Raw genomic sequence first — 13,323 nt, forward strand, 5'->3', positions numbered from 1 at the left:
TCCCTGATTTTTCCTTCTCACCATGTGCCACTTTTCCTTACCATGTCATGTTGCCTTCCCTTGTGGGGCTTTTGCTTTTTCTGATCAGAAGATTCTTTTCAACCCTCTTCTTCCCGAGTATTTTGATAATTATCCATTAGATCTTAGCTCTCTTAGAGAAGTTCCTTTGACCCCGTGGAATATGTCAGGCCCTTCAAAAGAAATTCTTACAGAAACTTGTACTATTTATTCTCAGTGCTTGTTATAGTTCTCAGTTGCATATTTATATTTCTGATGAGTTGATTAACCTGTGTCTTCTTCACTTAGTTAATTGCACCACAGAGGTAGTGTCTGTTACTATCCATCAACATATCCCTAACACATAGCACAGTGCCTAGCAAAGAGCAGGTCACCAATATTTAATTTTTGAATGGAAGAATGACTTCAAAGCCAGGCTTTTAATCATCCTGCCATATAAGAAATGTCTTGGAATATACCATTTAAAAGATATACACTTTTTTGTTGTTGTTGAAAATGGAAGAACTAGGTTTAGTAACTACACTGATAATGAATTGTACACTATGAAGGATGAAATAATGTATTGACATGACTAAGAGCTATGTTATTGAAAATTGGCTAAATAGCCTATAGAGCCAGTAGAGAAGAGAGAAACCAACAGCAGTCATTACTTTGAAGAGTGATAAAGAGAGGTTTTTATAACTAAAATAATTTTAGATAATGAAATAAAGTAACACAAGATATGGCTTGGATTTGTGTCCCTGCCCAAATCTCATGTCGAATGTTGGATGAGGGACCTGATGAGAGGTGATTGGATCATGGGGACCGACTTTTCCCTTGCTGTTCTCATGATAGAGAGTGAGTGCTCAAGAGATCTGCTTGTTTATAAGTGTGTAGCACCTCCCCCTGCTCTGTTACTCCTGCTCTGGCCATGTAAGATGTACCTGCTTCTCCTTCCACCATGTTTGAAAGTTTCCTGAGGCCTCCTCAGCCATGCTTCCTGCACATCCTGTGGAACTGTAAGCCAATTAAACTTCTGCCCTTTATAAATTACCCAGTTTCAGTTATTAATTTATGGCAGTGGTAGAATTGACTAATATAGAAAGTTGGTATCATGAGCAAGACATTGCTATAAACATACCTACATAAAGTGACTTTGTAACTCAGTAACAGGCAGAAATTTGAACTGTTTGGAGGGCTCAGAAGAAGACAGGAATATGAGGGAAAGTTTGGAATTTCCTAGAGACTTATTAAATTGTTGTGATCAAAATACTGATAGTGATATGGACAATGAAGTCCAGGCTGAGGTGGTCTCAGATGAAGATGAGGAACTTATTGGGAACTGGAGTAAAGGTCACTCTTGCTATGCTTTAGCAAAGAAACTTGTGGCATTGTGCCCTTGCTCTAGGTATCTGTGGATCTTTGAACTTGAAAGTGATGATTTAGGGCAATCTGACAGAACAAATTTTTTTTTTCTTTTTTTTTTTTTTTTTTTTGAGACAGAGTCTTGCTGTGTTGCCAAGCACCAGGCTGGAGGACAGTGGCATGATGTCGGCTCACTGCAACCTCTGCCTCCCAGGTTCAAGCAATTCTCCTGCCTCAGCCTCCTGAGTAACTGAGACTACAGCTGCACACCACCATGCCCAGCTAATTTTTGTATTTTTAGTAGAGACGGGGTGTCACCATGTTGGCCAGGATGGTCTCGATCTCTTGACCTTGTGATCCACCCGCCTTGGCCACCCAAAGTGCTGAGATTACAGGTGTGAGCCACCGCGCCTGGCTGACAGAACAAATTTCTAAGCAGCAAAGTGTTTAAGATTTGCCCTGGTTGCTTCTAAAAGTATATGGTCATATACGTAAGTAATGTTCTGAAACTGGAACTTATATTTAAAAGGGAAGCAGATCATACAAGTTTAGAAAATTTGCAGCCTGACAATGTGATAGAAAAGAAAAACTAATTTTCTGGAAAGGAATTCAAGCTGGCTGCAGAAATTTGTATAAGCAAAGAGGAGCTGAATATTAGTATCCAAGACAATGAGGAAAATGCCTCAAAGGCATTTCAGAGACCTTCACAGCAGACCCTCCCATCACAGGCCTGAAGGCCTAGGAGGAAAGAATGATTTTGTGAACCAAGCCCAGAGTCCCACAGCCCTGTTCAATCTTGGGACACTATTGTCTGTGATCCAGCTGCTTCAGCTTTAGCTATGGATTAAACAGGCCCAGGTACATCTCAGTCTGCTGCTCCAGAGGGTGCAAGCCATAAGCCTTGGCAGCTTCCATGTGGTTTTAAGTCTGTGGGTGCATAGAGGGCAACAGTTGAAGCTTGGGAGCCTCTACCTAGATTTCATAGGATGCATAGAAATGGCTGGATATCCAGGCAAAAGTCTGCTACAGGGGCAGAGCCCTCATGTAGAATCTCTACTAGGGGAGTGCAGAAGGGAAATGTGGGGTTTGAGCCCCCACACAGAGTCCCCACTGGGGCACTGCCTAGTGGAGCTGTGTGAACAGGGCCACTTTCCTCCAGACCACAGAACAGCAGACCCACTGACAACTTGCACTGTGTGCCTAGAAAAGCTGCAGGCACTCAATAGCAGCCTGGGAAAGAAAACAACCATAGGGACTGTACCTTGCAGAACCACAGGGGTGGAGCTGCCCAAGGCCTTGGAGCCCACCTCTTGCATCAGTGTTGCCTGGATGTGAGACATGGAATTAAAGAGATTATTTTGGAGCTCTGCAATTTAATGACTGCCCTCCTGGGTTTGGGACATGCATGGGGCCTGTAGCCCCTTTGTTTTGACCAATTTCTCCCTTTTGGAGTGGGAGTATTTAGTGAATGCCTTACCCCATAGTATCTTGGAAGTAACCAAGTAAGTTTTGATTTTACAGTCTCATAAGCAAAAGGGTTAGGGTTAGGTGAGACTTTGGACTGTGTAGTTTTTTTTTTTTTTTTTTTTTTTTTTTTTTTGGAGGGACTGGTTCTTTATTTCAAAAAGACACTTGTCAATATTCAGTATCAAAACAGTTACACTATTGATTTCTCTTTCTCCCAATTGGCCCAAAGAGACCACATAAAAGGAGAGTATATTTTAAGCCAATAAGCTGCAGGATGTACACCTAACAGACCTCCTAGAAACCTTACCAGAAAATGGGGACTGGGTAGGGAAACTTCAAAAGATCAGCAAACTGCCAGCCCATGGACTGCAGAGGCTGTCAGAGCCAGATGGTGTGGCCAGGGTGCCACAAATCCAAAGAAGCAGTTTCAAAATAATATAAAATTTTAAAAGTTTTGTACATAAGCTATTCAAGATTTCTCCAGCACTGACTGATACAAAGCACAATGAGATGGCACTTTTAGACACAGCAGCTTCAAACCCAGAGAAGGGTAATGAGATGAGTTTCATATGGCTAAATCAGTGGCAAAAACAATCTTCTTTCTTTCTTTCAAGGAGGCAGGAAAGCAATTAAGTGGTCATCTCAACATAAGGGGCACATGATCCATTCTGTAAGCAGTTGGGAGGGAGTAGAGATGGGACAAAAATTTGGTCTCAGAGATCTTACCACCTTAATTTGGTCACTTGTAATGAAAAAAATAGAAATAATGTTGTCCAAAGAGATCTTAAAGCTGAAAACTTGAACAGCACATTTTTTTGTTGTTGTTCTTGTTTGACTAACTCCTCCTGGAATCACCTTTCTGGTTTAGCTGGTACTTTGTACAGAGCAATGAGGTTTCCCACAGTGGAGTCTTTCCCTAGGCTCTGTTTGGCTCTCAGTAAGGCAGGGCTATACCTTTTCCTCTCTTCTATGGAGAGGGCAATATGCATTAAGCTGAAAAGTCACCTTCCAAAAGTAAGAAGGGGATTAGCTTGCTGCTTCAGGGCGTGGACTTATCTGGAATGTTTTACAAATGGTTGCTACAAAACAACAAAAAAGGTAATTACAAAATGTGTTTATCACGACATGCTTTTAAAGACATTATGCATTGTGCTCACATTCCCTTAAATGTTGTTTCCAAAGGTGCTCAGCCTCTAGCCCAACTGGAATCTCCGGGAAGAGGCAGAGACAGTTTGGCGAATAAGACACGGGAAGAGGGGGCAGCGAAAGAGAAAGCAGCCTTCCAGTTAAAGATCAGCCCTCAGTTAAAGGTCAGCTTCGGGCAGGCTGGCCTCAGGCGGAGTCAGGGTCAGAGCGAGAAGCAGCAGCAGGGTGGGACTGGGGCGTTCTACATCTCATTCAGGTCAAGCAGAGTCTGGTCCAGCATCCTTTGTGTACAGAGGTGCTCCTCTTTGGTGCATTTCAGTTTATCTTCCAAGTCATCAATTGTCTTTTCCAGCTTGGCTACCGATCTCTCAGCAAACTCAGCACGGGTCTCTGCCTCCTTGAGTTTATCGGTAAGAATCTTGATCTCTTCCTCATATTTGTCTTCTTTTTGAGAGTACTTTTCTTCAGCAGCACTCAGACACTTCAGGTTCTGGTCCATCAGTCTGATCTGCTCATCCATCTCTCGGCAACGGGACTCTGCCAGCTCAGGTCATTCCTCTGTGCGTTCCAAGTCTCCTTCAATGATCACCAACTTACGAGCCACCTCTTCATACTTCCTATCTGCCTCTTCTGCAGTGTGCTTAGCTTCTTTGAGTTGGATTTCCTGGAGTTCCATCTTCTCTTCATCTTTTAAGGCCCGGTTTTCAATAACCTTCATACCTCTCTCACTCTCATCAGCAGCTTTTTCAGCTTCTTCCAGCTTTTGCAGGGCAGTGGCCAGGCGCTCCTGAGCACGGTCCAGCTCCTCTTCAACCAGCGGGATCCTACGGTTCAAGGAGGCCACCTCAGCCTCAGCCTGTTCCCGGGCCCGCCTTTCTCCCTCAACTTCTCGCTGGAGGCGCTCATCTCGCTCCTCTGCATCATCTGCCTGCTGCTGCAGAACCTGGATCTTGCGCTTCACCGCCTCGATGGTGGTGATCCCAGCCATGGTGCCCACCCAGCTACTGCTCGCGCTCTGGCTCCTGCGTCCTCCGCGTGGCTATGCAGCCTCCTCTCACCCCTACTTCCCTGGACTGTGTAGTTTTGAGCTAATGCTGGAATGAAGTAAGACTTTAGGGGACTGTTGGGAAGGCATGATTATTTATATTTTAGAATGTGAAAAGAACATGAGATCTGTGAGTGGCCAGGGGTTGAATGATATGGTTTGGATTTGTGTACCCACCCAAATCTCATGTCGAATTGTGATCGCCAGTGTTGTTGGAGGGTCCTGGTGGGAGATGATTGGATCATGGGGACGGACTTTCTCCTTGCTGTTCTTGTAGTGAGTGAGTTCTCATGAGATCTGGTTGGTTGAAAATGGGTAGCATCTTCCTCTGCTCTCTCCTCCTCCTGCTTCGGTCATGTAAGATGTGCCTGCTTCCCCTTCCACTGTGATTAAGTTTCCTAAGGCCTCCCCAGACATGCTTCTTGTACAGTCTGAGGAACCGTGAGCCAATTAAACCTCTTTTCTTCATAAATTACCCAGTTTCAGATATTTATAATAGTGTGAGAATGGACTAATACACCACATTAATAGATTTTTCTGTCCTGGTAGCACTTAAAAGGTGTGCAAAGACCCACAGATAGCCAGGTAGAGGGAGAACACATGCCCACAGATTTCATCAAAGAGGCAATAGTTCTCTGCTAGCTCCATGTGTTTTAATATGTTCTGCTGTCAATTAGGTATGCTAAGTCCAGCAGATTAGGAGATGGCTACTATTGAGAAGACGGTTTATTGTATTCATAAATCCCAAGACATGGAGTACACATCTCATTATAGGAGACCAAGAAGGGAAACATTAGGGTCAGTCACAAGGCAGAAAGAGAGATGGGGACCATGGGCAAGTTGTATACCATGGTTTCCATGGGAAGGAATGGGTGAGGCAGGTAAGTGGGTTTAGGATTGGCCAGTTTGAACAATTGTCCTTGGAGTGATTAAGGCAGGTGTATAGTGGCCCCTAAGTGGGAGAGCCCCATAAGGAGGTAATTAGGAGTGTGGATTCTGGCTTGCATGGTTTGTATTTGAAAAGTGCACCCCTGAGAGAACATCTCCTCTTGAGAACAGAGCAAACAACGAGGGAGGCAGCAGGCCAAGGCAAGGTGACTCAGGCACCTTTTAAGGTTTTCCAGAACATGATGTATCTGGCATATGCATGCAGAACAGATGTTAATGCATCAAAAGAAGCCAGAAACATGGCTAATTCACTGTGGCTTACCCACTTGTAACTTTTATGAAGTTTATAATCTGTTCATTTCTAACAGAAGTGAGAATAATAATAACTGTCCTAATTCTACCCTTGACTGTGGTCCCAGGGTTCTTAACCTATCTTATAGGCCATTGACTTTTTTGGCAGTCTCATAAACCTGCTAGCCAATTGTCAGAATATTAATCTGTATTAATTAATATTAACACTAATCTGTATTTTAACCCACAAAACAAAATGTATTGGCTTACAAAGGAAATTAATTATGTTGAAATACACTTGTATTTATAGGTTAAGAACCGTTGAATCCCCATTCATCAAAGAAAGTAGTTCAGACGTTTAGATTGAACCTGACTGCTACAGGAGACCCACTTCCCTTCTTTCTGAAAAGGAATTCTACATGCCATCTTTTTACCCTCTGTGAACATACCATGCCCATTTCTAAACTTGGGAGACAGCTCTGAAGCCCAACAGGTCGAATTTGAATCCCAGCTCTATCACTCTGGAGCTGAGAGACCTTTAGCAGAATATTTTTGTAGTTATCTTCTTTGTATAATTATTGCCTGTGTTCTCCAAGAGGTTCCAAGAAGGCCTGGATCTTATTTCTCTTATTTATTGTCAGTCTCTGAATCTTGCCCAATCCAAGGCACATAGTAATTGTTGAGTAAATATTTGTAATGAATGATGGAAGTGTGACTTCACTAGCTGATTTTCCAAGCAGATAGCCATAATTTACTGTTCAAGAGCTGTAGAGGTCCTCACATTCTGTTTACCTTGGGAACTTTCATGCAGGCCACCACTTGAGTTAGTGCAGACTCATTTCTACCTCCTATATATTCACTATATCAGTATTTAAAGCTAAAGCTGTAGCATGTAATGGTAATTGATGTTCATTACGATGCTAGAAATTATTAAAAATCAGGATAACTTGAATTTTGCATTGTACTTAAGAGGATAGGTACACATTTCAAAAAGATTTCCGACAAAATAGGAAATACATTCAGAACTTAGGGGTTAATAAATGCAGCTTTTAGAAAAGCTTCCCAAGAAGACCTCTTCTCAACTTGTTTTAGTGTGTTTCTTTTAATTTTTAAATTATGAAAAAATTTAAAACATATGCCAAAGTAGAAAAACACAGCATAATTAATCCCCAATTATTCATTACCCAGTTTCAACAATTATCAACATGCCCTTCTCTACTTCCCACCTAACTTCTACTGGTCATGATTAATTATTAAACCATATCCCATTCATCATTATGTTTCATTTTTTTCTTACAAGTATAGCTATCTAATATATTTCATTTAAAATTACTTCAGTGTATAACTCTAGAAAACAAAGACCTTTTAAAAAATAAAATTAATCTATTATCATGCCTAAATCAAAGTAGTTTTTTTAATATTTCCAAACCTTCATTCAGGGTTAAACTTTCCTCATTTGTGTCGTAAATGTTTTTATGTACTTGATTTGTTTGAATCAGTATCTAAACCAGGTTAATGTATTGCATGGGGTAACCTCTTAAATCTATTTTAACCTATACAAATTTCTCCTTCTCTCCTTTTTGTTTTTACTTGCCAGTTTTTTTTGTTTTTTTTTTTTAATTCAAGAAAAAAGATCATTTGTCCTGTAAAATTTCTCATATGCTTAATTTTGCTAATTGCTTCCCGTGTGGCATTTCACATGTTTAAATCTATTTCATGTATTTTCTATCAGCTAATAGTGTGAGAGCCTTGATCAGATTCAAGTTTGACTTTCTGGTGAAAATTCTTCATAAGAATTTCTGTGTGCTTCTGACTGCAACATGTTGGGAGACACATTATGCCTAGTTGTCTCTTTTTGTGACACTAAGAGTAACCAGTGGGGTCTGGATCATCCACCCACTCTCTCCATTGTGACTTCCCAACAGTCTTTCATTTAATGTAGTGATTCTCAGCCCTGCTTACCTGTTAGAATATCTGTGAAGCTGTTACACATTTCTGGTGCCCAAGCCCCACTCCCTAGAATTAGTCCAGGGTAGACCTGTGTTTAATAATATCTTTGAGTCTTAAGTAGTTCTAATGTATAGACAGGATTGAGAACCAATGACCTGATAAATTTGCAGCCATTGAGGATCTTTTTTTCTAGGGATACATTATTTCAGATAGGGTTGTTAAATGGTGATGCTCTAGAATGCTTTCTGCAAATATTACCAGAAATTCTTCCATAAAAACTTTCATCAAGTCCTTGTTTCTTCGTTTAGTTTGTACAGGAAAAGTAGGGTAAATAGAAATGATAGATTCTTGTCAGTTTTCTGAATAATGAGTTTCATGTTCAACTTTCTACAAAGATGACCAGAGAATTGTGTTCATTATGAGTTTATATACTTTAGCACATACATGTGTTAGTATGAGTTTAATATACTTTAGAACTTCAGGTATGTTTTAAAGGATTGCATTTAATATATTACTATTACTGTCATTTTAATGCTTAAATTGTTTGAATTTTAGCCAATAGAAGTCATTTGAAATTAGAACCTGTGACTTTTTTGACAATATTTAATTGTTCAGTAATAGTATTTAATTGCTTCCTTGCCTTTAAGAATGACAATTGTTTTAGACGCATCTTATATATTTGATAATTTAGTTGTTCTGCGGCCTTCTCATCTTGTGCAGTTTCTGTCCTGAATGCGGGATCAGCCACTTAATAGTCTAGTTTCTATATCCCATGTGGTGGTATTCTATTTGATGCCTATGACATGATTTCAAAATGGAATGGCTGATATTTATAGTAATAGTAAATTTCAAGAAGTAGCAAATGGTAATTGGGAAAGATATGTAACAAAATCCTTGATTTTTCTATTATTAATCCTGCAGCAAATGTTACATAAATCCTCGGTAACCAGTTTGTACTTTTTTCTCCCCAGTTAATGTCCATCAGTGTGTTGGCAGTTTCTGCTTGGATCAGGGACTACCTAAATAATGTTCTGACTTTAACTGCAGAAACAAGGTATACTTTATAATTATTAATTGAATTTTTTCATGCTGATTGTAAATAACTTTGCTGTTAGCTGTTTATATGGTAGTGCTCTTCCTTGACCTTTTGGAAAAGTTTTTCCTACCCATAGCAACCTTTGTCACAGACACTTTTATCCTCCAGAGTTCTCCTTAAGGTGTGCTTCTGGTCCTAAATGAGATCAGGTGGCAGCATGTTTATACAGACATTTCTGGATATGGTAATACCAGTTGCCTGTCTTTCTGGCTGTGTGTGTGTGTCAGCCATGTCATATGTGTGTGTAAAAAACCAGCATAGTTACTTTTTCTAAGAAAATTACCTACCTTCATATTCTTAGGTTAATGAAAACCATACACCACAATGATTTTTTTTCTCAAATTTCAAGGGTTGATGTACTAACATCACAGGGGACAAATTGCTTTTTACTCCCTCATCTTTAAATGGAGATTGTATTATGATATATGACATCTGAATTGTGGGAAGGATTAAATGAAAAACATTTCTGTCAAGTACTTAACACAGAGGAACTTAGCTTAATAATGGTTAATTTGTATCATTAGTTCTGGTTTTGGTTAATGAATTTTTCATTGTGTTCTAGCAAAAATCACTTTTACCTTTTCCTTTCTTTTAATGTAGATTGATTTCCCTTTGCATAGCAGTCTTTCACATTGTAGGGGAGGATCAGTTGTCAGGGAGTAGAAACATAGTGCACATGGGGTCAAAGATTAGAGAAAAGGAAGGAGATTCCTCCCAACTGGGAAATAGCATAGGATGCCATGTGATTTACTTAGGCTAAGGCGTCAGAGATAATAACAGATGAACTTTTTATCAAGATCCCCTATATTGTATATTAAATGAGTTGGGGTAGGAAAGCTATCGGTTGTATTAAAAAAAAGACAAACACTGCAAAACCAAAAATAAAGCAGGCAAGCAAGTAAACATAGAAACAATAGCACAGTGATTTTGAAAATAACAATACAGTCACTAGTTTTCAGGCATCATGATTTAAAGAACTATTAACACAAATCACAATTGTGTTTTGTACTAGGTCTTGGGTGCATTTTGATTATATTTTATTGCTAATACGGCATTATTTTTCTTCTTTCAGGGTAGAGGAAGCAGTCATTTTGACTTACTTTCCTGTGGTTCATCCGGTCATGATTGCTGTTTGCTGTTTCCTTATCATTGTGGGGATGTTAGGATATTGTGGAACGGTGAAAAGAAATCTGTTGCTTCTTGCATGGGTATGATGTTATATTTTCTCTTTGTTACAGTTAAAAAGATTAACCAGTAATGTATTATTTTTAACCAGTTCACAAGATTAGGTAGCAGTGATACCAGTAACAGCATCCTATAAGAAAGGAAGCTTTCTTTTCACAAGAGATTGTTTGAGTACATGTATTTGCTGTACTCAGATGATGAGGTATGGAAATATATATAAGCAATTTAATTATTTCACTCCAGCTAAGTGTTGACATTTTCATTTTAAAGTGTGAGTTCTTTCTAGTGTCCTTGTCCTTATTAGCACTCAAAAAGGCCCCTTGGGACTGGAACTAAGAAGTCATAATAATCTTAGTTTTTTCGGTTTTAACTCTGAGAGCTGCACTAGGCACTTTTTAAATTAGTTTCACCATTCAAATTCTGTGACTAGTCTTTTAATTCAAAAATTCGCCAGCAGTTTTAACATTGAAAAATTGAGTTGATTAAAAATACTGTTTATATAGATATTTTTAGAAGAACACTTACTTAATGTGTAAAATATATACTAGTGGCACCAGGTAGTGAGATCGCTAACATATAGCTGCCGACATATAAGGCTGGAAAACTAATTCATTGAGTATATGCTTTCTTTGTAGTAGGTCTCAGCCCCTAGCTGTAAATTAATTTCATGTAAGGAACTTAAACAATTTGAATGGTGTACTGGTGAGCTGGATCACTGGGCAGAAAAAATGCTCAGATTCGTAGCATTTGAGGATTTCTGTGGGGTAAATTCTCCCAGCATGGTCAATTTTAAGTTACCAACATGAAATCACTGCCTGTAGAGCTGGGGACAGATGAGCATAAATTAGCTCCAGGAGCCAGCTCCCACACACTCGTGCTTGACTGGCTCCCATGCCAAGCCAATTAAAACAGAATCTTAGTGTGAAGTTTGACTAAAGCTTTGAATTTCACAGTATAACCTGTGTTAATGTATTACTTAGCTTCTTGGAGGATAGCTGTTCAGGTTGAATATTGGAAAACACAAAATGCTGTAGAGAATAAACCACATTCGGAGATGGGGAAACATCTCTACTGCTTTACTTCTCTTCATATGTGTATACAGGGAAAGGGAAAATGGTGGAAAAATTTGGGATCTTATTTTGCAATTTTAGGTATTTGGGCAATGATTTAAACATGAACAAAAGGACTTACTTTACATGAACATTCTATAATTTGAGTAAAGTATGATGTATTTCAAGCTATATGTAAAAAGTCTCAGAATTCTTTTTTAAAACGCAGTCTTATGATGATGTCTCACTTGTGTAACCAGTTAAAGTCTGCCTGCCATTTCCTCCCTCCCCGCAACGTTTATTCTGAGCAGTCCCTATGCAATGGGATGCAGGAGGGAGGCAGGGCAAGTAGGGTCAGGTATTTCATGGAACCACAAAGGCTTTGGAAACACATTTTGAAAACTCTTTATGTATTCCTTTAGGCTGCTTAAATGCTAGTAAAGCAAATTGACAAACACCGAAGTATTGTGGCCTACTACGTGAAGTAGGGTGAATCTTAGACTTGTGAATGAGAGTCCAGTTTGTGTTACTGGAAAAAGCATTATAATGCAAAAATGGCATGGAGGACTAAGGTTTTAAAGGTCACCAATTTACTCATTCATTCATTCTCCAAACACTTACTGAGCATATATGTACCACCAATTTTTGCCATCTGACCTGTCTTGATAAGACCTCTAATAGGGTTTTCACTGGGTGCTCTGAGGCCTGAGAGGAAGAGCTCTAACTCAGCCCAAAAGGGTCAGTGCCACCCTCTGGGAGGATGGTGAGCATAGATTGATTTGCCTTTTCCATCCCCACTTTGCTTCCTGAATGTACTCTTTACAAAGCGTGTTTTTACGCTTTGCTGTTTCGTATGTCCCTAGGTGACATCTACCTCTTGGTTCCTCCTTCCTGTCGATTGCCTTTGACAGTTCATTCCCCATTCTCTTTGGGCTGCCTCTCTTCTCATGGCACATTTCTAGTCCTTACTCTGTCTAGACCCAACACAGCTTCCCCCTTGCTAAAGAATAATCTATGGTCTCAACTCCCATGTATCTGTCACTCACAACCAATTTGCATCTGGTCTATTTCTTAGGAAATTTCTTTTTCACCTTCCTCCTCACCTCCTCCTCCTCTAAACAACTGCCAAGTCCTCTCAGTTCAGATTCTACAGTCTTGGGAACTGGTCCTCTCTTCTATTCTTTGGGATGCCCAAGTTCATGCTTTTCTAACTTCCTGCGCAGACAGGTTCAGAGCCCCCAACTCATCTTTCTGCCTCTGTTGTCACCTCCGAATCTACTCAAAACCAGTGCTGCCAGGTTACTCTTATGTGACTGCCATCACATAACTTCTCCATTTCGACACCTTGAGAGACTATTGATTGGATAATGAAGTATATACCAACACTGCAAATGTGTGCCAAGCCCTTCTACAATCAAGCCTTTATCTGCCAATTTTTGCCTTCTTATCTACTTTATTATTCTCTGGTTCTCTATTTTCTGACCCCTGAACAAACTTTCTTGCTTCATTCTTCTCTACTTTTATTCTTGCTATCTTCTTAGCCAGAAATTTCTTCTCAGTTCTTTCATTTAAATATTACTAGCCCGTGAAGACTTATCTGAAGTGCTACCTCTTTAAATAATAAGAATGACAAGGATGGTAATTGAAGTAGTTAACATTTCTTGAGTACTTACAGTACCAGACACTGTAGAGTTTTACCTGATTTTTTTTAAATGAAGAGTTGTTATACATGAGTTAATCTATTTTATCCTCTCTGCTAAGCATAAAATTGGACTAAAACTTTGAAATACTCTTATTATTCAGTTAATATAGATGAGGAAATGAGGCGTAGAGAGATAAAGTGA

At 39.6% G+C, this 13,323-nt stretch overlaps 1 protein-coding gene and 2 pseudogenes across 8 annotated transcripts in view; 1 reads left to right on the forward strand and 2 right to left on the reverse strand.

The window, feature by feature from the left end:
* The window catches only part of TSPAN12 (tetraspanin 12), an 80,605-nt gene that overhangs the window by 11,173 nt on the left and 56,109 nt on the right, over positions 1–13,323 (forward strand). For all 6 annotated transcript variants that reach the window (XM_032276178.1, XM_032276177.1, XM_032276182.1 and 3 more), the window contains 2 exons: positions 9,121–9,203; positions 10,318–10,453. In XM_032276178.1, the coding sequence (XP_032132069.1) occupies positions 9,121–9,203; positions 10,318–10,453 (219 nt within the window). The remainder of the gene's footprint in view (positions 1–9,120; positions 9,204–10,317; positions 10,454–13,323) is intronic.
* Positions 2,932–5,017, reverse strand: LOC116550275 (annotated as a pseudogene). Its single transcript, XR_004268309.1, has one exon. The product of XR_004268309.1 is annotated as a tropomyosin alpha-3 chain pseudogene (transcript).
* Positions 4,199–5,004, reverse strand: LOC116550274 (annotated as a pseudogene). The gene has a single exon (XR_004268308.1). The product of XR_004268308.1 is annotated as a tropomyosin alpha-3 chain pseudogene (transcript).

This window comes from Sapajus apella, unplaced genomic scaffold (assembly GCF_009761245.1).
Source record: "Sapajus apella isolate SASKATOON/1434 unplaced genomic scaffold, GSC_monkey_1.0 scaffold7, whole genome shotgun sequence".
NCBI lineage: Eukaryota > Metazoa > Chordata > Mammalia > Primates > Cebidae > Sapajus > Sapajus apella.